The 26425-nt window shown below is 46.3% G+C and overlaps 4 protein-coding genes across 11 annotated transcripts in view; 2 read left to right on the forward strand and 2 right to left on the reverse strand.

Moving 5' to 3' along the window:
• LOC118258572 (GON-4-like protein) overlaps positions 1–3248 on the forward strand; it is a 30260-nt gene extending 27012 nt beyond the window's left edge. For all 3 annotated transcript variants that reach the window (XM_050715839.1, XM_035567433.2, XM_035567434.2), the window contains 2 exons: positions 96–198; positions 1771–3248. In XM_050715839.1, the coding sequence (XP_050571796.1) occupies positions 96–198; positions 1771–1920 (253 nt within the window). In that variant the 3' untranslated portion in view covers positions 1921–3248. The remainder of the gene's footprint in view (positions 1–95; positions 199–1770) is intronic.
• On the reverse strand, positions 2510–7408 carry MSTO1 (misato mitochondrial distribution and morphology regulator 1). 2 transcript variants are annotated; one of them, XM_035567437.2, is made up of 14 exons: positions 7216–7408; positions 7022–7130; positions 6872–6926; positions 6723–6798; positions 6154–6202; positions 5684–5822; positions 5436–5553; positions 5203–5337; positions 4935–5087; positions 4003–4134; positions 3623–3807; positions 3291–3389; positions 3091–3209; positions 2510–2831 (listed from the first exon to the last, which is right to left on the reverse strand). In XM_035567437.2, exons 1-14 carry the CDS (start codon positions 7291–7293, stop codon positions 2593–2595), a joined length of 1686 nt encoding a protein of 561 aa, XP_035423330.1. In that variant the 5' UTR covers positions 7294–7408; the 3' UTR covers positions 2510–2592. The 2 variants fall into 2 exon arrangements, with proteins under 2 accessions (XP_035423330.1, XP_035423329.1); XM_035567436.2 differs by having other exon boundaries at positions 3291–3392; positions 7216–7401.
• DAP3 (death associated protein 3) lies at positions 7368–21918 on the reverse strand. 2 transcript variants are annotated; one of them, XM_035567438.2, is made up of 14 exons: positions 21796–21918; positions 21479–21559; positions 20494–20540; positions 14534–14656; positions 12821–12922; positions 11465–11573; positions 11047–11139; positions 10370–10500; positions 9917–9997; positions 9358–9516; positions 8827–8886; positions 7999–8088; positions 7608–7725; positions 7368–7484 (listed from the first exon to the last, which is right to left on the reverse strand). In XM_035567438.2, exons 3-14 carry the CDS (start codon positions 20533–20535, stop codon positions 7399–7401), a joined length of 1194 nt encoding a protein of 397 aa, XP_035423331.1. In that variant the 5' UTR covers positions 20536–20540; positions 21479–21559; positions 21796–21918; the 3' UTR covers positions 7368–7398. The 2 variants fall into 2 exon arrangements, with proteins under 2 accessions (XP_035423331.1, XP_050571798.1); XM_050715841.1 differs by lacking the exon at positions 8827–8886.
• An 83-nt stretch (positions 21919–22001) lies between these two features.
• Positions 22002–26425, forward strand: part of ASH1L (ASH1 like histone lysine methyltransferase) — a 57431-nt gene continuing 53007 nt past the window's right edge. Inside the window, exon 1 of one of the 4 annotated variants that reach the window (XM_035567240.2) lies at positions 22002–22214. The gene's annotated coding sequence lies outside the window, so the exon portion shown is untranslated. Of the gene's footprint in view, positions 22215–22729; positions 22749–26425 lie in introns of those variants that run through there. The other 3 variants (XM_035567243.2, XM_035567242.2, XM_035567241.2) reach the window with 3 other exon arrangements.

Below are 26425 nucleotides of genomic sequence, written 5' to 3' on the forward strand. Positions count from 1 at the left end.
TCTTTACTTCAGAACAAACCTCTCAGGTTTGTAGTGGTTGTAGTGTGTTAACGCTCATTTTTGGCTGCTTTCATAACCATTGTACTGCCTTGTAGGGAAGCTGACAGAGTCATCCTTACCACCTGCCAGGAGAAAGGAGCCCATCTGGAAACCTTCCATGCCATCTCACAGAAATTGGGCAACAAGACCGCTAGTGAGGTAAGGGGTTGGTGTGGAAACGCCTGCATTTGCTAGAGTGAGTAGGGAAAAGGGGGTGGAAAGGAAGGAGATGTGGGGGTTGGCTGTTGTAATAGCCTCTCAGACCTAATTTTCGATTTGAAATTTGAGGCATCAGAGGAAAATAATCCCGACTGCCCAGTCACGGATTTTTTTCAGACAAATTATATGATTATTTGCTGAAGAGACTGCTAATGAAGATCAAAGTTTTGGAGGAAATGACTATGCAGCGACACATTATAACCCCATTAAATGATTGGCACCATCACAGACTTCCTTTTTTTTGAATTTTCAGTGTACCTGACTTCTGAAGAGAAAGAAGCTATTGCCTGTAAAGATAGTCAAGTCTCTTTACAGATTTTTTTCGTTGTGTTCTTATTAATTGATCAGCTTCATTATGAAGAACAGCTCAGTCAGTTTAAACAACAGGTTGGATGTCCTGTCTGGTAGTAGGCCCTACTACGTGCTCAGTGAGAACAGGAGAAGTATAGGAATGCAGTAATTTTTCCCCATCATGCTGCTGTTATTTTCAGTAGTGTGAGATTTTTAGGGATTTAAGTTGGAGGTTTCACATTAAGCCACCTTACTCACAGGAGATAGGTCAATCACTCGTCATATCTAATGCTTCCATTCCTGAATTTTGCCTTTTTCTTCTTTTTTTAAAATCTAGCCAAGGATTAGTGTCTGTTTGCTGTATGCTATCCATTCTTTTTGGTCTTTTTTCTGACTGTTATAAACTTTTCTGTCAGGTAACCAACACCATGTACATTTAAGATTCTACTATAGATCAAATATGCATTGTATTTTCTGTTTTTTCCCCAAAAGTATGCAATTATACCTGCATTTCTAGTGCATTTTGATCAAATGTTATGTGGCTTTCTACAGCATGTGGAAAGTGGTGGTGTTATATTATTCCAAAATCATTTGTACTGTTGACAATTTCATTTCATTTGTCTGAAAGGTCTGTAACACTACTGTCTTCCTTCACAGCCATTTTAGTTAACCCAGTTTGAAGGGTGATTATTACTTCATCTGCTTGAAACTTGTTCCTTATTGCTGTGTCTTAGTTAACTGCAATTGTTTCCTTATTTATTAACTGATATTTAGCTACATCTTCTTCCCCGAGTATTTTTTTGCTGTCTTGAATTAAGTGCTTGCCTGTGCCTGACAGCTTTCCCTATTCATGAAGATTTTGTTTGGAAAATTCTGACTTTCTCTAAAAGGCTAACAAGCTGGTATCGTGCAGTGGAGCCAAAAAATGTAACACGTGACTTGGTCCTTTTTACATTACCATTGTATTCTAGCCTTATATTTGGTACCAGAATTATTTCAATGATGGTACTTGGGTTGTCAGCCCTCTACTTAAATACAGGGAACCTGTCTTTCTTCCAAAGAAAACAATCCTGTGCACTTCCATTTCTCTTTCCCTTTATGATTGAGTCTTGCATAGAATGTGATTGTGCTTTTACATAACCCTGAACTTCCTAATATGAAACTTCTATTTCATACCACCTTTCTGGCCACTAATCATCTTGAATTTCCCTTGTTTTTCAGGTATCCCACAGGTTCAGAGAGCTGATGAAGCTGTTTCATACATCCTGTGATGGGAGCTCTGAAGATGAGGAGGATGCAACTAGTACTAGTAATGCAGACCAATTGTCAGATAAAGATCTGCTGCTTTCTGAGGAAGAACCTGATGACTAAGGGTTTCCTGGTTTGATAAGCTGCTGACTGCATCAGGAGAGCTGTTTGCCAGTTTGCTGCTAGACAGGTGCTGTGGATAAAGGAAAAAATGCTTTTGCAGGTACTTAATATGGCACCTTTTTTGGTTCACTTTCTTAGTCACTTCTGACAAGCAGCACTTCTCCATCTGTATCAAACTAAAGGAACAAAGAAAGCATTAACATCCTTCAGAATCTATACAGTGTACTTCAGAAACAAAATGACAGGAGTGATGTTTGTGGACACTGACCTCTGTCTGTTACAACAACTTCACCATCATACCTTTGCAGAGAACATGTAAATACTGTATCATAAGATGTCTGTTTTCATGTGGAACATGATTTTTTGTAATTTTTTCCCTTGTGTTGATCGTACATGGGAAAGTTACAGAATTCAAATTGTATTTATTGTGTGGTCTTAAACTAACATGCAAAGCACACGAGTTTGCAGAGTTTAGAAAAACAGAACACCACCAGAAGCAGCAGCTTTCCTCCTTTACAACTTCAAGTAGGGGGACAACTTAAGCCAGCCTTTGTAATAGGGTAAAATTAAAAGGAAGGAGCAGAGGGACCATCTTCAAGCACCATTTTCTTTATTTTGAAAACAATCTTGAAGAATATTCTTCCTTCCCCTATCTCCAGTAATAAAGATGAGTCAGTCTGAATCTGTTTCATCTTCAGATTTATCGTCTCCAAAACCTGTCTCATAGCATTGTGATAGAGTTCTTAGTGCCTCTACGGCCTCGTGGAAGTCAGCCTGTTCAACTCCTGCAGAGAAAAAGCTGGCCCATCGTCGAGTATTCAGCTTCTGTAGATCCTTGTATAAGCTGTAGAGGAGCGTGTGCAGAACAGATGAAGACTGCAGCGATGTTAATACAGGAATACTTTCAACAGCTGCAGGGAAAGATATCGTTGTTTAAATACAGCGATCAAAATGTGTTTCCCTAGTCTATTCTACTTAATGATCCTCTTGATAAGCAGTTGCTTTACTTGAAGTCAGCATAGCAAAAAAAAAGGCGCTTGTGACTCATTTTTTGCCCTGCTACCTCAGAAGTGCTTTTTAAGGAAAAAAATAAAAATAAATCAACACTTTAGCTCTGTTAAACCCTACTGCCCCTTTTTGTGTTACAAAGTAAGTTTAACCACACATTACCTGCTGCAGAATAACTGGAAGGTTTGTCCAGGAGGAAGCCTTGTCTGGTCAGAAGAGGAGAAAAAAAACGGGGATATGGAGGCCGGGTCATACACGGCTGCTCAAGAACGTGGAATGTGCTGTAAAGAAGAAACTGAATAAAGTTACACAAAACTCTGTCTTCCCTTTCTAGTTGGTATTCCGTAAAGAGACTTACCCACCTGAATGCCCCAGGAAACACAGCATGTAAATACTTCTGCAGAATTTGTTCAGCTGTCTCAAAAGCATGGAGTGGAGAAGTAGGCTGCTTTCCTGGACAGCTGCTACAAAGAAAAATTCATGGTTTTTTTTTTGGGGGTGGGGGGAGGGCTTGAATGAAGATGGTGATGATTTAGCTGCTCTTCAGTTGTTTCGCTATTAAACTAGCAGCATAAGATCGCTAGCTTGTCTTAATTCAACTCACACTCCTAATGGAAAGACAGTAATTTTGTAAAAACTTGTGTCAGAAGTTGCCAGAGTTCTGAAGGAAAAGTGTAGTGCAAATGTTGATTACCTGATGTGACCTTCTTTGCAAATTCCTCTTAGCACAACAGACTGAGCAAAACAGCAGCTGACGTTTTGCTCCCTACATGAAGACAGCAGCTTCCAGGGCAGGTCCTGCTGGTATGTGTGTAAAACATCTGGAAGCGAGTGGCCATACACAGCAGGAAAGGGAACTGAAGCCCACACAGCTGCAACCTGTGAGTTGGAGAGGGGGGTGACAACTCATGGTCTGTAATACGCTCCCCATGCTTCTGACACAGGCCTCTGTCCTATAAAGAAGGTGCTTACATTGCTGCATGTACGCGAAGTAGAATAACACCAGCTCTTGTTTACAGCAGTAGTTCAGGTAGAGCTGAAAGAGTTAAAGGGTGCTGTTCTCTAAGCCCTTACCTTTCTCCCAGAGAAATTAAGTGTTTCAGCAAGGTGCATCATAGAGCCCCGAGAGGAACAGAGTCGGTAAGGAACAGTAAGGGTATCAAGTGCTGCTGCCAAAATTGCACTGCTGTGGTAGTTAAGTGACGCCTATGGAGGACACAAATGGAACTGTTACAGGACAAGTTAAACTCTTTTGTTCCTTAAAAATACATATAAAAAGCAATTAACTTAAACATGGCCTATATAAAAAAAAAAAAAAAACAAAAATATGCTAAACAATTATTTAAGATTTTGGGTGTCAGCTGTTGGCTAACAACTGATCTGTTACTTGTTTTCTTGTCAGCAGCTTTTTAGTGCCTGGACAGGGCTTGAGGTGCATACCCTCATACCCTGCACCTCTAGAATACCTACGCTGTTAAGATCATGTTCTGTTCAGTTGATTAAACTGTAATGGAATGAAGTATTGTTCATACCTCAAGCAGGCTATTGACTTAGAACTAGCTTTGCATATATTTAATATACTTCAGAAATCTAGTTTCAGCTATAACAGACTGACAGTTAATTAAAAGTTAACAGTAATAATGCAAATAATAACATGGAACAGGAGCTAAGAGTGAGCGATACAATAAAAAGGGAGAAACAGCTTATTAGCCAGTAAAGTATTTTTTTTCAGTGCAGAAACTAAAAATAGTATACTAACTGAAAGCATCCAAAAAGAGAAACTCAATCTTTTTAAAAGTTGAAAAAAAAAAAAAAAAAGGGGGAATAGTAAGTCAGCAGTTGGGTCTATTGACAGGGGAAAAATCATTTCTGCTTACTAGAGCACCATTATAAAATACACAACTAAAATATGTAGCTGCAGAAAATATTTTGAGTGTCAAGTCTTAAAAAATGCTGTAAGCTACAAAAGAAAGCATTTTTTAGGTAAACTGCTACACAATACATACATCATAGTTTATGTAGGGAAATGTAATGGGAGGTTGTGGCTTGAGTCCTAGACTCCCATTGAGCGACATAGGGCAAAACAGCGAGCTGTGACTGGAGAGGTGTACAATTCCTAGGGCTGTGTTCATCAGCCTGTAAAAGTTCTTCTGAGAATCCTGGGGGGAAAAATCCAACAAATGTGTTCTTAAAGATGCAAACGAGATCACTTAATTCAGATTGGGCATGATAGCTTTACATATTCTTGGTGTGTTTTTTTTTTCAGTTACTCACCCCCATGTTATGCATGACTGGAGTCAAGCCCCAGGTCAGGATTCCTTTTCCTGAATACTCATCGTAGAGCAGTTCTGTCACCTTGGCACCAACTCCAGAGAACCCACTGTGTAGGTCACAGAGGACTTGAAATCCCTGTGTAAAACAAGAGACATGACATGAGTTTTTGTTTAATCTTAAAAGAAGTTTGTTTAAAAAGAAAGGGGGGGGGAGGTTGGACTGAGCTATCAAACCTGCAGATAATCACACTCTTCGACATAGAAGTGCAACCGATCTTCCAGCTCCTCTACGCAGCCATGCTCTTGCAGGAGCCTTTCACCTTGTCCAAAGGCTTCTAGACGACCAGACTCCCTAAAAAGTAGAAAAAGCTCTTATTCTACTCTCTCTTAGTATTCCCCTGAAGACAAAATTAAGATCCTGTTCTGGATAACAAATTCTGAACTAAATGGCTGTTGCCTGTTAGCCTTCTGCTAAGACATACCCGTTGTGATTGTACTGCTGGATGACATAGATGCTCCGGGGATGCAGCTGCACATTGAGGTAATCGGACCAGACCTGCATGCTGCTGCCTGAGTAAACATCCTGGGAAACATCGAGCTGCGCAGGGGCAGAAGATGCATCTGGAAAGAGAGCAGTATGAAGAGCCAACATCTTTTCCACTCTGAATATCCCCTTGATAGGAAAGGCAAATGGGGAAAAAAGCTTCCCCTGAAGTTGTGTGGTACAGTTGCTCAACCTGTTATCTTCTTTAAGCAAAGAAATGCTATTCTGTAACTTTTCCTCTCGTGCCCTTGTATTAGTTCACAGACAAACCATCTACCATCAATCTGCAGTCACGAGGGCTGCCCTACCTTTCCAGAATTCTTTGACCTTCAGCAAGGAAACCAAAACCATCAAGACTGTACAAACCAGGTAAGACAAAAACATAACACGCAGAAAGCACATGCACACCTTGAAGAGAAGTGCCAGAGCTGCCCTTTCCATCAGAAGAAGCATCTCCCTAAAGAAAAAGCCCAGGGAAGCCGGTTACGGGACGCTTCGCCTCTTCTTTTCGTGGACGTACTGGAGAGAGCCCAACGTGTGGACACTGGACCGCGGACAGGCCTGTAGCCCCTCTGTGGGGAGGAGAAGCTGAGCTGGGGCTGCTCAGCCACGAGGAGGCAGCTCCGGGGGATCCCATCCACGTCCATCAATCGCTGCCGGGAGGCGCGGAGAGCAGCAGGCTCCTGCCAGCGGTGTCCAGCAGAGCCTCCACGTCGTGCCAGGCTCTACCGGTGCACCGGGAAGCACGGCCCGGCCGGGCAGGTGACGGAGCCCCGGCACCGGTACCCAGCGAGTGCGGAGCCCCGACAGACCCTGGAGATCTCCGAGCGCCACCCAGACGCGGTGCTGGGCGCCCCTGCTCTGCGCCAGGGACGGGACCCGGAGGCGCCGCGCTGCGCCCGGGGAAACCGAGGCGAGGCCCCCGGCGCGGCCCCCGGCGCAGCCCCCGCCTCCGGCCCCGCTCCTCCCTCCCTCACCGTCCGCCGCCCGCGGTCCCGCGGCGAGGCGCCTCCGGCCGCCGGCTGCTCCACGTAGCTCGCCACGTCCCCGCGCCTGCAACGCAAAGCGGCGGCGGCTGCCGGCTGCCCCTCGGCGGCCCCGCACCGCCCCCGCCGCCGCTACTCACCAGGCCGCCGGAGCCTCCGGGCAGGCGGCGCCGCGCCCCAGCGAGCCCACGCCGCCTGCAAGAGGGGAGCAGCGGGGAGCGGGGTGGCCCCGCCGCGCCCCGGCCTCCCTCCGTCCCTCCCTTACCCCCCGCCGTCCCTCCCGGCGCTACCTTTCAGCTCCAGCGCGATGAGGCGCGGCGTGCGGCTCTCCTCCCGGCCGCCCGCGGCCCGCAGCAGGGGCCCGCTGCCGAGCTCGGCGGAGCCGCGCGGCGCTGCGGCCTGCGGGGGGTAGGGGCGAGCGGGTGAGCGCCGGGCCCCCTCCCGGTCCCTCCCGGTCCCCCCCCGTCCTCCTCCCGCCGCCCACCTGCAGCCCCCACCAGTGGGAGCCCACGCAGCCCGCGTAGGGGCCCAGCTGCAGCGTCACCGCCTCCCCCGCCGCCATCGCCCCGCCGGGCTGCGGAACCGGAGGTGCGTCACGGCGGGGCCCCGACACCGAGACCGAGACCGAGACCGAGACCGAGACCGGCTCCGCCCTTTATTGATGGCGCTACAGCGGCCCCGCCAGGCGCTCCAGCTGCTGCGGGTTGGAGCCGCTCAGGAAGCGCAGCTCCTCCTTGCCGGCCTCCGTGCGCGCTGCAAGACAAGAGGGACCAGAAAGGGCGCTGAGGCTGCGGCTCCGCGGCCGGCCCCGACCCTCGGCACCTCCCTCCTCCCCCGGCCCGCCTCTGCCCGGCCCTCGGCCGGTTCAGGCCGCACCTTGCTCGTGCTGAAGCCATTTCCGATGGAGGTAGTAATGGTAGCAGCTCTCAAATTCCCGCTGGCTGTAGTTGGAAACTAGGACAGGGACAAAAGGATCCAAAGCGTCGAATCCCTCCTGGAAGGGAAAGGGAAGCCTGAGAGTGCTGAAAGGAAGGCTGCTGACAGTCAGGAGCACACGGGCACAGCTTCGTGGCGTTGGTGGAGCTGTCGGCAAGAAGGGGCAAGCTCACACGGAATTAAGCAAAGGAAACTAACGATGCGTGTGATCTGAAGATGATTAAAGAAAACCTGCAATCTTTGGACCTGAATACAGTTCCAAAACAAGGATTTTTATTTGTTTCCTACTGTGAAAGGAAGGGAAGGCAAAAAAAGAAAAGACACGACTCACCTTTCCTAGTAACTCATGGGGCAAATATGCAGAACTTGGTTTGAATAGAGAGCCAGTCTGGCTAAGTGTTGTCACAATAGCACCTCCATTCTAAAAGAGATGTAGATTACAGCACATTTCATCTGCAACCTTTGCATTTGTGAAATAGTTACAGATTCTAAACAAGTGAGGTCCTTTCTTCCCTGTTCTCACAGTTACTTCAATTCCAAAATTCTGTGTAATGGACCCTATATAATGCTCCTAAGTATGTTAACCGTGGCTATTCCAAGTATACATGCAGCACAGGAAAGAGAGCTGGTGTTTAAGTGTTGGCACCGAAACATGAATGCCATTTATGAGTAAGAATGACACCTGAAACATCTAAGAGACTTTTAAAAGAAATCTTCTGTATACATTTAAATCTGAAGACTACCTGAGAGATTAACATGCAAGGGATTGAAAAAGCAGCAGAAGGAATTAACCTCCTACAGCAAGAAGTTTAACAGTTTCCAGAAACTAAAAGCTCTCATTAGTTCAACAAAATCATAAAACAAAATGTCATTAAGAGTTTTTAAAAACTGCTGCCTCTGGAAGTGTGAGTCAAACTGGAGTTTGGCATTCAAGAAAATCATCATTACATATTTAAGCTGTTCTTATACTCTGGCACACACATCTGCTGCTGGCTGATGTCAGAAACATTGATGAGATACTAACCCTAAACAGTTGCATTGTGCTTATGCTCCTCTTCACTGAAGAAATAGCACCATGTTAGTTTGCAGCTTTACACTTACCAGCATGTAGCTTTAATTGCTGCAAATAAGACACCCAAAGGTAAAGAACAAGACTCACCCAGTTATTCATCATCATCTTCCTTAGGTTGTACACTAGTGTCAGCTCCTCTGGAGAAACCTGATGAAAATTGTCTGGTATGACTTGTTTTTTTGCCAGTAGTTTTCATCCAAGAAATAAATTCTTCTCCCCCCACTTTAAACTAGAGTGGAAATCTCTCTCGTGTGCATCATTTAGGTGCATTTTTTTCCTTTGCTTTTACTTAGCACTATTCAGCCCTAGTAATGTTACATGGAGAAGTGCCCAAACCTTTCCTACCAAAACACTACGTATACATCCCTTCTTCTTATTGAGAGACATTTCTTCAGCAAAAAATGTGTAAAGAACAGCATGTATTCTGCAGGTCCCTCTGAGCTAGCAAAGCCAAACATGCATTTTACTATAGGCGACAAGCCAAATGTGTACCTTACTACGTATAAGAAGTTCTACAGTAGGGATTACTATTGAACTTCAAACAATACACCCTCCCCTGCTCTCCCTTGCAGTACAGATATATACACAGAAATTTCATCAGAGCAAATCACTTCTTACAGGGCTTTTGTCTTCTTTTTTTAATGTAGTCCTTCCCCAGAGCGCGTTGACTCCGTCCACTGCCACGAGAACTCTAAACGAACCAAGATGACATTGCTGCTTTATCTCTTTCAGCACCACCCCTACAGCATCGCTGGCACTCCTCACTCGAGCTAAACCCTTAGAGTAGGAAAAGAAACATAACTCAGGTTGTTCTCGTCAACAGATGATGTTGGCAGCTCTGGACACTATCTGTCCTTCCTAAGGGGTAAGGAAGATGTAACAACAGTCAAGTCTGTTCTTTCCTTTCAAAGGAGCAACCTGGTGTCATAGTAAACAATGTAGGAACTTGAAAGTTCTGATTTTTGCTCCTACTGAAGTTGGGTCTACATATCCCTTTAGAGATCCATCGCAACTTCCATTATGGTTTTTATAGTGACCTTGTTGATAGGAAAATGCCTTCCGCTTCCTAGAATACTGTTTGTAAGGTTTTTTTAGAAGCAGTATTGTTTTACAAATGCAATGATGGAATTTTCTAATAAAAGGCAAGACAAAGCCAGAAACAGTTGTTACTCCTTACCTGTTCTACCACTTCACCCAGTGGTCTGCCCTGCTCCGTACTTTCTCGTTTGCCCCACACATATTTTTGTTGTGTTTTTATCTGTGTAAGAGAAGAATTAAATCAGGAATGAGGGAGCACAGAGGTAGCTTCGCAGCTCTAGATGGCAAGATTCCTGCTTCTTTTCTGGTGTTAAAGTCTAGTGCAGAATCTGTGCAAAGAATTCAGCTCAAATAGCCATCCCCAGAGGGGGATTTATAGTACTTCTTTTTCTACAAAAAATTGCACTCTAGCGATGGGTAGGGTTTGTATGCAATATGAGTGCATGCATTAATACATGAAGCATTTCTCAAAAATGTGCAAGTCTAGATTTCATGTCCAGGTCTTCAAAGACTGGAAGCACATGCACATGTAGTTCCTGAGAAACAATCCTGTGGATAGTTCTTAGCTACTAAGCGAGACAACTCTACAAACCTCTTTTAGAAAGTGCTCATTTGAGGTTTTGAAGTTCTTGAGCCAGGAAGATGCTTGCAAAGGCTGATCAAGCCGCTCCCTTTTATAGGAAGACTGCATAAGCTCCTTGCAGTTTTTCACCCAGAGATGAGCTGTAAGCAAAAGAAAACAGTTGCCATTTTTAGTTACAATTATTCTATAAATTGGGTGGATGGGTCTCTCTCTCTTATCCTTATTCTGCTACATAGAAAGAATATGCTGAAGTCTAGGTAGACTACTTCAACAGCCTTTCCCTCAGGCACCAGGTGGGTCACCTGGTCATAGAAGGAGATGAGGTTGCTCAGGCAGGACTTGCCTTTCATGAACGCATGCTGACTGGGCCTGATACCCTACTTGTCTTGCACATGCTGTATGATTGCGTTCAAAGTGACCTGTTCCATCACCTCTCCTGGCACCGAGTTCAGGCTGACAGGTCTGTAGTTCCCCAGGTCCTCCTTAGAACCCTTCTTATAGATGAACGCCACATTATGTTCCACTTTATTTTGTTGGTGGTTTTTTTGTGTGCTTAGTAAACCTTCTCCACTACAGAAAAACAAAGATAATTTGCACTGGCCTACCCTGCAGCTTTCTCTTGAAGCAGCATATTCCAGATAGGCAAGTGTATTTGATGTAGTTACAGACAGCATCAGTGGTCTTACCATCTGGGATGTGCAGCACCAGCCAGCCTTGCCTCGCGCAGTAGTGAACCACATGGCACAGGGTCATGGTTTTCCCTGTTCCTCTCTCACCATCTCCAACACAATCTATCAAGGAAAGTCTCCAACAAAACGCTAACGAGCATTAGTTGACTGTTAATTGATAGCCATTCCCTCAGCTGTGCTGATACCACTGTTTGTGGACCTTAAGTCAGAGTTGTACACATTTATCTGTGCCACAGACAAGCTTCAGGAACTCCTCAGAGGAGTTTTTGCTGACAACAGGTGTGGTAGAACCACCCCCTGAAGACTAAACCATGGTACTCAGCAGTAATCAAATGTGTGTGATCTCATCATGTGTGTAATCTCACCTGCTTGTGTTTAACTTGCATTCTACTATCAAGTAAGTGATAAAAGATACAGATCACATATCTGACAGCTGGGTGGGCAAAGTTGGAGTTTTTCAGGTAAGTGAAAAGTTCTAAAGCTGGTTTTCGCACCATCAGGCAGGCTTCATTGAAGGTCTTCACCTGAAAAAAGGAACAGAACATGAATAAGAAGCCACATGCCAGCACACAACAGCTGTTCCTAGCATGACTCCATCTCTGATACTGTCAAGGGTCCTTCCCGGATGGTTCCAGCAGAAGGAAAACTCCATTATGCCTTGGTTCATCGTGACATTTCTGCTGTTGCTCTATACAATCATCTCTAATATATTCATAAGGGCCATTCTAAGTTCCACATCAAACTTCTATAGTAGTTCTAACCAGTCTGCACTCTGGTCTCTCAATCTCGCAGACTAGAACATAACAAATTTGTAAAGAGGTGATTTTACCAGAAATACAGCAATTTACACTGAGGTTCTTCTGTAATCTCAGGCTGAAAAAACAGCCAACTACTTTCAAATATAAAACCTAAACAATGCTTCTGTATTTCTCAGTGTTCCCAAGCCTTGGATAAATAGTTGTAATACTTCATCAAGCCTGTTATCAAACAGCCAAGCACCTAAGGTGTTACAGAATGTTATCTTTTCACTTCCTGTCTTTTCTGTAATATTAAAAATGTTTCTTACAGACCCAAGCCTTGAATATTGCAAGCTACCAAGCTGTAGTAGTAGACACGCTCTCCCTACTGTGTTATCTTAAGCCTAACAACAGGCACATTGAGAAATTAAGAGGTTCCAACTGCAGTCTGAATTGGGAAAATGCTGAGTGTAGGAAAGCTAGTGAGTGCAAAACTAAAAGTGGATAGTGCTTCAATAGTGTCAATGAATCAAAATCTGACCACCTAGAATTGCTAACTCGGGTAAGAAATCTGTTCCTAAAGTCAGTCAGTCTATGTAACGTGTTTACAAAGCCTGATCCAGTCATGGCACGATCAGTCTCACAACAGAAACCAAGAAGCAAGACATCTGTCGCTGATAAGATTATTTCTTGAGCTACCCCATTTCATACAGAAACGTAATTGTGGAAAAATATTTCTGTAATTCATTATGCATTCAAAAGTTACAGGTGAAAAACATTGGAAGGAATGTTGCCTAAGGTAGAATCCATGTGTCCTTCTGCCACTGTTTTGGTTAGACTGACTTGTATCTTTGAGATGTAGAAAATGCTGCTGAGGACCAGGAAAAATTGCATTCTTGCATTTTTTTTTTCAGCTGAATAATCAGCACACCTACCACTCTGTCTTATTCCAACAGAAAAGTATGGCAGTTGATGGATCGGTTCTTGCCTAGTACCAGTCCACTCCCTACAAATCTACTTTAAGACAAAAGTACCTGCTGCTGGAAACGGTAGGGCAGTCCATGTGGAAAAACAGCTTTCACCTCCTCAAGAGGAATGCTATAGTGGCGACCCTCATGGTGTTCTGTGTGGTTGGCCTGGGAAGGTAAAATGCAAACCGTAAGGCTCCAGATAGTCTGATACCTCTTTTTTTGCACCCAGAAGGCTTGGGAGGGAACGCTCAATCAAAACGAGTAGATGCTTACAGAGAGTTAGAAGAACTTGGATATTAAAGCAAGGCAGAAATAGTATCAGAAAACTACTGGCAGATGCTTAGGAGGAGTCTAAAGTATATCCTACCAGGCAAGAAACAGATTGCTTCAACTTGTGTATGAGCCATTGTTTTGTGGGCACCCGCAGCCCTGTGCTTTACGAATTTATGTAATCTTTTATTAGTCCGCTTGTACTTCTGATCACCGCAATACCCAAACAGTAATGTGATTGCCCTCTGAGTTGTCTGCTAGATTCAAGTGTACTTTAGGTCTGCAACTAGATAATTTCACTAAGTATCTGTTACTTGATTAAGGAGTGTGTATCTCCATTTGACACAGACTAGCAGCAGCTGTGTTTTTGCATGGCAGCGTTATCTATGGACTGGAACAGAGGGGCAGTACTCCAGAGATCATTTTTATTCTCATTTTCACCACTGACCCACTGCATAACTTTAGGCAAATTCCTTCACTCTTCAGCTCCTACACCTGCAAAGTGGGTCAGTATCTTTATCATCACGTTTAGTCACTTTGAGTTTTGCTAATGGAAAGGTATATAAATGCTAAGTCTTATTAAAAATTTAGTTTTTGTCTGGCCTTCTTAATCCATTTTTAATGGGTCTTTACTGTGCACAAGTATGACTGCACTTAGAACTATCGGGTTTGCTGATGAAGCAAGCCAGCGGAGCTGATCCGCTGCAACATGCAATCAGCAATACAGCAGGTCTGAGGAATGCTGATCTGATAAATTAGTAAGCAATGGTGGATGTCACCAAACATCAGCACGTGAAGCCAGAATGCCAAAGCCAGTTGCCTGGCAACATAAATTGTAGGTACAGGACAGTGGAGACAATTCTTGCCATCTGGACTCTCCTGCGCAATCTATAGAGACACTCCGACCACATGAGCAAGATCATCTGCATGCTGCTGTTTCCATAGAGACCCCAGAGGAATCACTATTGAAAGACTCCAATTACAGAGGCAGCAGAAAAGCATCTCAAAGGCTTATTCCATTCCTTTATCCCACTTCATTTTGTGCTCGAGATGAAGAGTGTAAGGCTGGAGAGCTATCCTGTGCTGAAGTCATCTGGGGTGTATTTTTTATCCCCCTCCATAGGCAATTTGGGGAGGTTAGTCAGGGAAGGATAACCTTGGAGTTGAAATTAATGGTGCCTGATGACAAGTTAAGCCACATCTGAGGCTCTGCAATATACAGTCTATTTCATCTACGCAACTATAGAGAAGGAATCAATACTTGTTCCCAGGAGCTTTGAGGCAGAGGACCGGCCCTGTCTTGTTTTAAACTGCACAGCCATTGCCTGTTTTCCTTTGGGCTGGGCATCATGGTCTAGGTACCTGTTACTAGGTCTCTGTGCTGCCTTCCCTGATGTTTACCAGGACAACACAGCCCCAGTAAGCACTCCTGGCTCCGTCGCATCCACAGACTGTTGGGATGTCCACACCTGCTGTTTGACAATAACAATCCTGGCAGTTACTCACCGGGTCGGTCTCGTTGGTATAGAAAACTGCTCTTGGTCTTTCTGCTGGGATTTGGACATCCTGGCTGAGGACAGAACTTAAGCAATCTTTGGCTGCTGTATGGAGAGCATATCCATGGTCCAACTATGGAAAGAAAAATGCAATCAGACAACCAACTTCTCAGCAGTCAAAGACTGGTAGCAGTGAAAACCAGACAGGAGTTTGTTTTGTGCACCCACCGCATGCACATTGTGAGAGGCTCTAGGTAACACGCAACACAGAGCAGAAGTCTCTGCAATCAGAAGACGAATTCATGATTAGAGTGTAAACTCATCATGAAAAAAACAAGCGCTTTAAAACCACATTTCATATTTAGATGCCTGCTTCTAAACTGTTTCCGTTCACTTAGGTCATCTAAAGAACCAAATCCTGCACCAAAACGAGTTATCCCCTTTGAGGTTGCTTAAGAGCACACGTACAGCCATTGGGGCCTTATTGCTGGGAAGTTCCCATAATGTTTCTGCCTACACTGATGAACAGTAGCTACTACCTTGAAAATTCAAGCTGTCAGGTAATCCATAATCACCTCAATTATTGAGGGATTAGCACAGCGCTGCCCACTATTTGATATTTATAATTACATTCCCTGCACTGATTTTCCTAACTGTGTCCCTGCATACAGACTCTTTCATTATAATACAGATGTGGCTGAGAAACTGAAACAGCCAGCTAAGCTGATTAATTCTTTTCTCCATAGACAGACTCCTGAAGCATGCCCATAAAGCCTAGCCAGAACAGGTAAGAAAGCGAGCAGTAGAAGGACAAGCATTTTATTATGTTACAGTGTAAGAAAATATGAAAAAATTAGATTCGTCAATGAATAAAAAAGGCTTATATTCCAGCGGCTGTGACCAAAGCAACCAAAACTGAAAGCTACCCTCCATATTACTGACTGGAACAGTTGCGGGCCCCAAGTATAAACAGAGCAAGTATTTTCCTATTTTGTCTGTGTGCGTAGTTGAGAGTAGTCGTAAACTCAAGTTTAGAGACAGGAACAGCTGTTGCAGTTCTACGCAGCACGATGCAATTCTGCTGTCATCCGAGTTTTCCTCAGGGGGTCATCTGAGAGCCACAAGGGCTCAGAAGAAAGTGTGATGTCGGATTACCCCACATCCCCCGTTAAGTACACAATGGACTCTTCAATCAGCATTTCAGCACATTATTTAAAAAAAAAAAAAGGAGGGGGGGGAAGGAAGGAGTTAACAGTCTTGCACTCAATACTGTGTATCTATATTACGAGCAACAGCGGTGTAAATATGGAAGAACAATAAATATTGATTTTTATCATCACATTTTAATACCATCTTCTCTTGTTCCCACAGTGTTCTTTTCCTCCTTAAATTCAAATGATCAATTAGGATATCTTATTTGGCTATTTTTAAGTGACTTAATTTACAGCCTGGAGCAAGACACTAAGGTGCTAATTTAATACATGAATAAGTACAACGCGCAACTATTGTCACCTGTTCACCCAGAACATTTCACCCCTAGGTCATTCTTAGCCTAGAATTTCAGGCTCTCTCATTTTCTTTGAGCATTTTATGCTCTCGCCTCCTCAAATCACAAGTGGATGTCTCAGGGCCGTGTGTTCTGCTCGTTTAAGAGAAAAGACAAGGTTACTGCACTGTGGGCATCTTCTACCTGGAGTATCACACAAAGCCTTTACGGTACAAAAGCCCGTTACTAGGAAGTCCTGCAAAAGGAGCAGGAGACAGCACGGTAAGACAGGATGCAAGCATGAAAGGGACTTAGTCATCAAGTCCAGTTCTCTGTTCTCACAGCCAGATACGCAGAATTTCTTTTTTTTTTTTTTTTTTTTTAATCAGCAGAACAGACCCCATCTTTACATTACAGAGTCCTGGAAAGATACAGTTTTAGAGTATCACTTGTTTGCCCCTTAGCATGACATCTTCCTCATAATCACTACGTAGCCTTCCAGTGGTTTGGAACTTTTCCATGGTGGACTTGAGATCATGCTGGGCTGTAGAAGCAGCTTCTAAGTACATGCAGACATTAAATCCTTCCTAAGTCTTCGAAGTGCTACCAAACCAAGGTAAGGTCCTAGAGTAAGAGAATTCCACGCTACTAACAGTTATCTGGATTTGACAGATACAGACTTGCATTTTGTGAATTACTGTTTCCCTTTACAAAATTCATGCAAAGAATCACAAAATCATCTAGGTTGGAAGAGACCTCCAAGATCACCTAGTCCAACCTCTGACCTAACACTAAGAAGTCCTCCACTAAACCATATCACTAAGCTCTACATCTAAACGTCTTTTAAAGACCTCCAGGGATGGTGACTCAACCACTTCCCTGGGCAGCCCATTCCAGCACCTAACAACCCTTTCGGTAAAGAAGTTTTTCCTAATATCCAACCTAAACCTCCCCTGGCGCAACTTTAGCCCATTCCCCCTCGTCCTGTCACCAGGCACGTGGGAGAACAGACCAACCCCCACCTCGCTACAGCCTCCTTTAAGGTACCTATAGAGAGCGATGAGGTCTCCCCTGAGCCTCCTCTTCTCCAGGCTGAACAATCCCAGCTCCCTCAGCCGCTCCTCGTACGACTTGTTCTCCAGACCCCTCACCAGCTTCATTGCCCTTCTCTGGATCTAAAGCACCTCCATGTCCTTCTTGTAGCGAGGGGCCCAAAACTGAACACAGTACTCGAGGTGCGGCCTCACCAGAGCCGAGTACAGGGGGACAATCACCTCCCTAGACCTGCTGGCCACACTGTTTCTTACGCAAGCCAGGATGCTGTCAGCCTTCTTGGCCACCTGAGCACACTGCTGGCTTATATTCAGCCGACTATCAACCAGTACTCCCAGGTCCTTCTCTGCCAGGCAGCTTTCCAAGCACTCATCTCCCAGCCTGTAGCTCTGCTTGGGGTTGTTGCGCCCCAGGTGCAGGACCCAGCACTTGGCCTTGTTGAACTTCATACAGTTGACCTCAGCCCATCGGTCCAGCCTATCCAGACCCTCCTGCAGAGCCTTCCTACCCTCGAGCAGGTCGACATGCACCTAACTTGGTGTCGTCTGCAAACTTACTGAGGGTGCACTCAATCCCCTCATCCAGGTCATCGATAAAGATATTAAAGAGGACCGGCCCCAGTACTGAGCCCTGGGGGACGCCACTAGTGACCGGCCTCCAACTGGATTTGGCTCCATTCACCACTCTTTGGGCCCGGCTACCCAGCCAGTTTCTAACCCAACGAAGCGTACGGCAGTCCAAGCCAAGAGCAGCCAGTCTCTTGAGGAGAATACTGTGGGAAACGCTGTCAAAAGCCTTACTGAAATTGAGGTAGACCACATCCACAGCCTTTCCCTCATCCACCAAGCGCGTCACTTGGTCACAGAAGGAGATCAGGTTCGTCAAGCAGGACCTGCCTTTCATAAACCCATGCTGACTGGGCCTGATCGCCTGGTTGCCCTGTAAGTGCCGCGTGATGACACTCAAGATAATCTGCTCCATGAGCTTCCCTGGCACTGAGGTCAAACTAACAGGCCTATGGTTCCCCAGGTCTACCCTCCGGCCCTTCTTGTAGATGGGCGTCACGTTTGCTGGCCGCCAGTCGACTGGGACCTCCCCTGATAGCCAGAACTGCCGATAAACAATGGAAAGCAGCTTGGCCAGCTCTTCCGCCAGTTCTCTCAGCACCCTCAGGTGGATCCCATCCAGCCCCATCGACTTGCGTCCATCCAAGTGCTGTAGCAGGTCGCCAACCATTTCCTCGTGGATTGTGAGGGCCACATCCTGCTCCCCATCCCCTTCCACCAGCTCAGGGTACTGGTTATCTAAAGAACAACTGGTCTTGCCGCTAAAGACTGAGACAAAGAAGGCATTAAGCACCTCGGCCTTTTCCTCATCTCTTGTCACTAAGTTTCCCCCCGCATCCAGTAAAGGATGGAGATTCTCCTTAGTCCTCCTTTTCATGTTAATGTATTTATAAAAACATTTTCTGTTGTCTTTAACAGCAGTAGCCAGATTGAGCTCCAGATGAGCTTTGGCCTTTCTAATTTTGTCCCTACACATCCTTACAACATCCTTATAATCCTTCTGAGTGGCCTGCCCTCTTTTCAAAAGATCATAAACCCTCTTTTTTCTCCTAAGCTCTAGCCACAGCTCTCTGTTCAGCCAGGCCGGTCTTCTTCCGCGCCGGCTCCTCTTTGGGCACGTGGGGACAGACCGCTCCTGAGCCTTTAAGATCTCCGTCTTGAGGAGTGCCCAGCCTTCCTGGACTCCTCTGCCCTTCAGAACCTCCTCCCAAGGGACTCTGCCAACCAGTGTCCTGAACAGCTCAAAGTCTGCCCTCCGGAAGTCTAAGACAGCGGTTTTACTGGTCCCCCTCCTGACTTTGCCAGAAATAGAGAATTCTACCATTTCGTGGTCACTCTGCCCAAGACAGCTCCCGACCACCACACCTCCCACCAGTCCTTCTCTGTTTGTGAACAGAGGGTCCAGCGGGGCACCCCTGGTAGGCTCACTAACCAGCTGCATCAGGAAGCTATCTTCCACGCTCTCCAGAAACCTCCTAGACTGCTTCCTCTGGGCTGTGTTGTGCTTCCAGGATATGCCTGGGAAGTTGAAGTCCCCCACGAGGACAAGAGCTGACGATTTCGCAACTTCTGCCAGCTGCCTGTAGAATTCCTCATCTGTCTCCTCATCCTGGTTTGGCGGTCTGTAAGAGACCCCCACCAGGATGCTTGCCTTGTTGGCCTTAGGCATAGGCACATCTGGATAAAACACGGCTACAGAAGAGTACCTCTGAATGACCTAAAATATCACTTTTAATGCATTATGTATTCTGACTTTCTGGAGTAGCAAGCAACACATCACTTGGTCCCTTCTCCTGAACAGAGGACAGTGCTTAACACTGATCCCCTCGCTTTACACAGAATGACAGAAACACATGCATACACCTTTCTGGCTTGCTGTAGGTCTGCATAGTAAATCTTAACATGCATGCAAAGCTCTCACATTGTCGTGTCATCTTTTAACACAGCTTATCCTAACAACATAGAGTGGACTTTATTGTAAGTTTCCATCTGCAAAAGGACAGTAGTTTAACTCAGATCCCTGAAATGGCAGCAAACTATCACGTGGTACATGGAGATTAATCATAAAGTCATGTGCCATAAGGTGGAGCTGTTCCTGCATGATGCTACATATAAGTCTCTAGAAAAGACTGCTGATTTCATACAGGCTGCCATGATAAACCCCGTACTGTAACAACCAGGATCTCATCTCCGGAAGCAAAGACTTTAAGAGTCTTCCTCTTCAACGGGTGCATAATCACTATGTACTAATGAAAAAACATTTCAAAGAGAACAGAAAACTAAACAATTGAAATTCTTTACCTTTAGGAAGTCACTCCAGATATGCAACATTAATTCATTATGCTGCGTATAACATAAGGAAGCTTTACGAATAACGTAGTGCTGCTGCAGTATTGTGACAGAGCTAATATTCCTACACCCACCTGAAGCACTAAGCCATCTTTGGCTTTGTGAAAGAGCCACACACAGCCTTGGTGAAAGATTGGTTCTTCTGTACCAAGAGAAAGGGCTTCTTCCTTTACATTTTCCAGCAGTGCAGAGCAAGTAAGTTCTCTGTTTTTTGGGATACGCTTGTATCAAAGATATAGACTCTTCAGCATTCTGGACGTTTCAGGATGCTAGACTCAGTCGTTTAACAAGCGTCTCACTTGAGCCAACTGCCCAGACTCACTCACACACTTGCTGTCCCACACGTTTACAGGAATGGAGAGAAAAGTAGGAATAACACTCAGTGGTCTCTCTCTGTAATGGGAGCTTGCACGACCAGTTTATAAGGGACACCACTTTTTATAGTTGTAGACTGTTGTTCCAGGTCACAGGACAGCTGAAGTATTGGAAGCAGCATCATGCTGCCACAAGACTTACCTTCAGAGGATGGCAGACAAGCCCTTTCAGACTTCTCAGCATTTTTCCTGCAGAGAGAGAAGTGAATTTTCCATTGTTTTGATTAATGTATCTTAGCCTGGGGCAGAATCCTGCCCAAAGAGGTTAAAGTCCAAGCACACAAATAATTCACACAAGCTCTCAGAATGCTCTACAGAAATACAGTTGACTATTAGTCAGCATAATTTGCCTATCTGAAAAAATATTCCATTAGTTATGTTGCCATTTTGGAAAAGCATTTGGGGAGAAAAACAAGCAACTTATTTGATAAGCAAAGATCTTTCATTCTTCTCGTGAGGAAGACAGATTCTTCTCCTGGGGATGGGCATTTATTTTGACTGCAGCTGTTAGAAATGTAACAGCAAGGGCTACGCAGCAAATATTTTGAAGAAACTGGAATAAGGCAGAGATTGAAAATGCTTCTATGCTTTCAGCTTCAGCATAACCACATATCAGTATCTACTGCTCAGACATCTTTGGTTATGACAGGAGGAAAAAAAATACACTCGAGCAATTGTGATGCAACGGAGGCAAAAAAGTAAGTAAATCAGTTAAATCGCCTCCGTTGGCATTCAAGGCCTTCTCCATCCACTTTCTTAGAAGAAAATGACAATACCCTAACGAGATGTTGTAAGAATCCTTGGTGGTGGTGAGACACACGGTACAGTCAAAGCAAGGTAATTACTCTGTAATTCCTTAGGAGGAATTTGTGTCTTTGTGGAACTCACAGTTAACTGCAGCGCTAACGCTAAGCATGTTGAAGCTGGTCGGACTGTACAGAACAACGCTTACAGCTGTGAGCACACGGGACGAAAAAATAACCTCCCACTGAAGGATGGGAGTTTTGTAAGGACGCTTTGCATTCTTTCACCTACTGCACAATACACATTTGAAGACCAAGCTCCAGTTTTTCTGCTTCGGGAATAAGGGAAGCGATCAGCCCACAGGGCCTTTCAGGTCATTTTACCTTGCTGTGCACGTCCGGCGGGAAGGGGGGGGAGAAACTCAGTCCGTCAAGGGAACGGCTCCCGTTTGTTTCCAGCCCCAGCTGTGACAGTAACAAAGAGCAGGGTGAAGCACCGTTTCCTCAGAAGCAGCTCGCAAAGCTCAAGCACCGCCAGGTGTGCTCGTTCCTGTTTGTCTGGGGCATCCCTGCCGCCCTGACAGAACTCCGCAACCACAGAGCGCGCTGTAAGGGCCCCTCTGGGAAGTCTGTCGCTCCTTCAGAGGGGAGCTGTAGGGAAAGAGGAGATTAAAACCGCTCCTGCCCCCCCCCGCACTCACCTCAGGCGCCGGGCTCCACGGCGAGGCAAGGCCGCGGCCCACGCGAGCCCGCTACGGGTCCCCGCGAGGCCCAAAGGCGGCGCGGGGCGGGCTCGGCCCGGCCCGGCCCCACCCGGGGGGCACGGCCGCGGATCCCGGCACCGCCCCCCCCGGGGCGAGGGGCTGGGGGCGGGGCCACCCCGGGGTGTGGCCGCGGGAGGGGGGCGGGGCCTGGCGCGCGGGGGGGGGCGTGGCCGGGCGCTCTCTCGCGGAGGAGCAGGAGCCGCCGCCATTTTGGTGTCGCTGCCTCGGCTCGGAGCAGGGCCGGAGCGGCGGCCGCTCGGTCCGGGTCCCGCCCTGGCCCTGTCCGCGCTGGGCGGCCGGGAGGATGCGGCGCGGAGGAGCCCGGCCTCGGCCTCGGCCGCGTTGTCGCTGACACGGTGAGGAGCGGGCGGGCGGGCGAGCGGGCGGCGGGCGGGGACCGGGACCGCCTCAGGCCCGGAGCCCGGGGGGAGGGGAGCCCGGCCGGGAGCCGCCGCGGGGCCGCCCCGCCGCGCACCGGCGCCCAGGCCGCGCCGCCCCGCACCGCCGCTGCGGCCCTGCTGGCGGGCTCGGGGCAGCCCCGGCGGCGCGGCCTGCCGAGGCGGCGGCGGCGGCGGCGGCGGCGGCGGTGGTGGGGGATCCCCGGCGGCCGGGCCGGGAGGCGGCGGGGGAGGCTCCCCGGTGACAGGAGCGGGGCCCGGGGTGCCCGCGGTGCGCCCGGAGCCCCGCGGGGGGGGGGGGGAGGCCGCCGGCCGTGCCCCCGCGTGGGGCCGGGCCGGGCGGGGGGCGCGGTGCCGCCTGACAGCTGGGCCCGGGGGGCGGCAGCCGGTTCCCGGGGAGCCCCCTCGCCAGCCGGGCCCCGCTGGGCTCTCCCCGAGTTGGCTTTCGCGGAGTAGGCGGCTTTCCGCTCGTCGGGATGCCGGCTGATTCGGGTGGGCTCCTCTGCTTGCAGGCCAACCCCCCCCCCCCCCCCCCGCCCCAAATCATACTCACAAAATTTCCCTTCCGTTGCAGTTTTAATCCCGCTTAGTTTCCCGGCCAGTAATCTGGGATTTGGTGGGTCCTTAGCTTGACTCGGTTGTCAGACCAGAAGCCAAAGCGCGTTGCTGTCCTTTTCTTTGTATTAGATAATCCCCGGAGTTTGTAGCTTCTGCTTTTCACCCTTGGTTTTGTGGTTCCTTCACCCCATTAATTACTGAGCAGAGAACTAGAAACAACTTGGAGTGTGGGTTCCATGCGATGGCCTCAGGACACGGATTCACACTCTTGGTAGTTGTGTGTTATCAGGAGCAGGTCAGAGAAACGAGGCAGTGGGATCTTGCACTGGCTTTCCAGTCTTGTCAGTAGAGTTTGGGGGAGCTGGCCCTGCTGTGTGTGCGGTTAAATGAATTTTCTTTGACTTTATGGCCATCCGTTTACATACGCTTAGTTTTCATTCTCAAAAACAGCGTGCCTTTTTGCATCTCGTGTTATTTGTCTGGGCTGTCTTCCTTGTGTTACCGTAGATTGCACCTGCAGAAGCAGTGCTTTCTGTGAATGTGGGAGCGTGTAAGATTTTGGGGGTTAATCCTGAACGCTTTGTGTTTCGCATGGTCATCCATGAGGACCTGGAGACCATCCCTGGTGTTTCCGCCTCTGTGTGAATGGAGTTGTTCTAGCAGCTGGTTGAACATATGGGTAGAGATGGGCTCTAAAATCATCATCTGTTTGCCTACTTGAGTTCTTAAGAAGCATTCTTACTCGAAAATGAAAGCTTCAGTAGCTTTTCCTAAACTCTATACTAAACTCTATAAAAGTAAAGGCAGACTGGCAGGGAGGGCTCTCATGCATCTTGCTTTCAAAAACAAAATTATCCCAACTTTTTGGACTCCAGTTACATTTGATTGCTACAAGCAATCAACAGTCATCTGAAAAACAGTTAATGTTTAAGTGCTAATGAACAGCAAAACAATTTAAGTCATAGTTTACAAAAAGAAGAAACTTTTTTTCAGTTGTTTTCAGAAGTTTAAACTGTCCTTGAGGATACCAAGAGCAGTTTCAACACCTGGTGCAAGATACAGGCTTATTGGTACAAGCTATAATGCTGATGTCAGAAGAGAAAAATGGAGATAGCATGTACAATTAAATGGTGGTTATTTTGAAATAGGTGTTGTTGTCATATGGATTGTTGACTTGTTAAATTGCTGCGCTGCCAGTGGCAAGAAGTGGGCTTCTGCCATTGTGGACACATCTCTTCCACCTCAGTGAGATCCTGTGTTCATTTCACAGCTTAGAAAAAAAAAATCCAATACGCAGATCTACTGTGGTTGTTCTGTGAAAACAAAATCTTTATTTGTTCCTAATTTTCTGTATCACAGCCTTACCTGTTGGGCAGCATGGCTCACGTGGTTTGTGTGAGCATCCTAGCAGTGGCTTTTTGGCATAACCAAAGGCAGTATGTCTTGGGTTTAAGGCAAAATACTGGCTTACTATGTCCTTTACGTTATTTTTTACTACGTGGGTATAAATGACAAGTTGGAGTTCAGAAAAAAACATTGAAAGGCTTTAGACCCAGAGAGGTACCTCTCGGGAAGCTCCTGAATCACAAATTTAGGGGCTGGGAGAGTATTGTAGGAGGATTATCACAGCATACTTTGTTCGTTTGTTTGGTTTTCATACTTTTTCGAGGCAATCAGTGTTGGCCAGTGTTGGGACAAACAGTACAAGGCGAAATGTATGCAGTGTTCAGCAATTACAAATTAATTTGCATATCAGCAGTAAAACAACAAAATTATCAGGCAGGTCAAAATTCAATTTTGTGTTTCCAAACTCTTCAGTTAAGAAATCAAAAGAAATCCTGTATCTCCTTACAGAGTTGTTCTCCCACTAGAACATCCTTGTGAAGTGCCCTCGTGTCTGCACTCATTTCTTCCTACAAAATGCATGTCCCGCCACTGCTGGCCGTTCCAGCACGAGGTCCCGACTGTCTTTGCCACTGACACTTTTGCAGAATATTCATTCCTGACAAGACAGGGGCTCTGTTGTTTTATGTCTGTCAAAAACACATCCAACAGATTATAATTGTAAAATATTTGTCACTTCATATTTAAAACAAACAAAAAAAGTCATTTTATTTCTGGCAAGTGTCTCCATCTCTGAACTTTTATAAAATACTCACAGAGGTAATCCCAGGTCCTTGAAGTTCTGTTTCAGTGACCTCCAGTGATCCGTGTTGCTTCTCGGGGTACATGATGTGGAGGAATATGGTTTTTTGTGTTTTTTTTATGACATTTTATTCTCTTTTTGAGAAGAAACTTCTGAGTGTAGCAGCTTTATTCAGTAGCAGAAAAAAGAATTCATGGAAGGCATATGAGAAGGACTTGTGGGAGGCCATACAGATATTAGAAATATTGTGGGATTTCAAATTTTTGATTCCGGCAGCTGAATTTTTTACGTGTCCTCTGGAACTGAGGCAACGGAAAGAGCCAAAAGAAAACATCTTTCAAATATAAAATCACAATACATTCACATCAACATAAGAGTAACAGAAATGAAGATGGCAGAGGAAAAAAAAAATCTCATTTATTATAACTTGTGGGGCGGGGATCATATCTAGGAGCTGACGGTAGAAGCCAACTCTTGGCATTTTTTCTGGAATAGTAGGGAGTCTGGAGAACCGAAATCCTAATGGCTAACAGGCACAAAGTGCTTCGGATGTGTCAGCACGGGAATAAGAAGGAATAATAGGAATTAAAATTGTATACGAAATTAGAGACGTCATTAATGCACACCGTTTAGTTCTAGGGACACGTGTCAAAAGGGATGTTCAAATGCTTCCTACTGAATCTTTTTTGGTGAGCAGTGATTACAGGAGTGATTTGAGATCTACAGAACCTACTGGGTGAGGGCCTGGAAGTTCGTTTAGGGAGATGGGTAGGCATTTAGGGGAGTTCGTTTAGGGAGATGGGTAGGCTGGGTCTTGATCATTGTTTGGGCCATGGAGAGATTTGATCCTGGAGAGTTCGTAATCTAGCGAATTTGGCATTAGCCTCTGATCCCATGGAAGGAGGTTGTTGGCAGATGCGGATTAGGTCTTGGAGTAGAGTGGGACATGGCAGTTTGTTTCATCACGCTGAGGCTTTACATCGGAGACGGGGGTGTTGCTGTGGAGAGACCTGCAGAACACGAGCAGTGGGAAGGGAATTGTTGAGCGGAGCTCTTGGCCTGGTGCAGAATGCCGTGCTGCTTGGCGGTGGCAGTACTTTCTAGCCCTAGAAGTTAAGAAGCGGGGTGGTTAAATGACAGCTTGCAAGTTTAACAAACACTTAATTGTGGGCATGGGCAGTCAGGCTCCACTGCTTTAATTCCACGTGAATCTTCTTGCGCACAGCGGATGGGATATGCTGCTTTTCTTGGAAAGCTCCTGGTAGTGCAGGACGTGCAGAGATGTCTTCCAGGGGTCGGCATCATCGAGGCAGGTACTTTGTAAGTCGATAGTCCGTTTTTCTGACCTGAAGAAGCCCTTAGCATAATAAAAACCAGTCTTTGCACATTAGTGGAACAAATGTGGAAAGGGAAGACACAGATATGTACGTTATATCACACTTTTGTCTCAAAAGTACCAATTCAT

Source organism: Cygnus atratus, chromosome 28 (genome assembly GCF_013377495.2).
Source record: "Cygnus atratus isolate AKBS03 ecotype Queensland, Australia chromosome 28, CAtr_DNAZoo_HiC_assembly, whole genome shotgun sequence".
Taxonomy (NCBI): Eukaryota; Metazoa; Chordata; class Aves; order Anseriformes; family Anatidae; genus Cygnus; species Cygnus atratus.

What these genes read in the sequence shown, in the direction of transcription:
- MSTO1 (XM_035567436.2), bottom strand. Translation starts at nt 7,293, where the DNA reads ATGGCGGCGGGGGAGGCGGTGACGCTGCAGCTGGGCCCCTACGCGGGC. An exon ending in GGGACCGCGGGCGGCGGACG is followed by an intron (nt 6,203 to 6,722) that starts GTGAGGGAGGGA and finishes CTTTTTCTTTAG; the next exon opens with GGAGATGCTTCTTCTGATGG. An exon ending in CTCTGGCACTTCTCTTCAAG is followed by an intron (nt 5,823 to 6,153) that starts GTGTGCATGTGC and finishes CTCTCTTTCCAG; the next exon opens with ATGCATCTTCTGCCCCTGCG.
- DAP3 (XM_035567438.2), bottom strand. Translation starts at nt 20,535, where the DNA reads ATGCTGAGAAGTCTGAAAGGGCTTGTCTGCCATCCTCTGAAG. An exon ending in TTGTCTGCCATCCTCTGAAG is followed by an intron (nt 14,657 to 20,493) that starts GTAAGTCTTGTG and finishes TTCTTTCCATAG; the next exon opens with TTGGACCATGGATATGCTCT. An exon ending in ATACCAACGAGACCGACCCG is followed by an intron (nt 12,923 to 14,533) that starts GTGAGTAACTGC and finishes TTACCTTCCCAG; the next exon opens with GCCAACCACACAGAACACCA.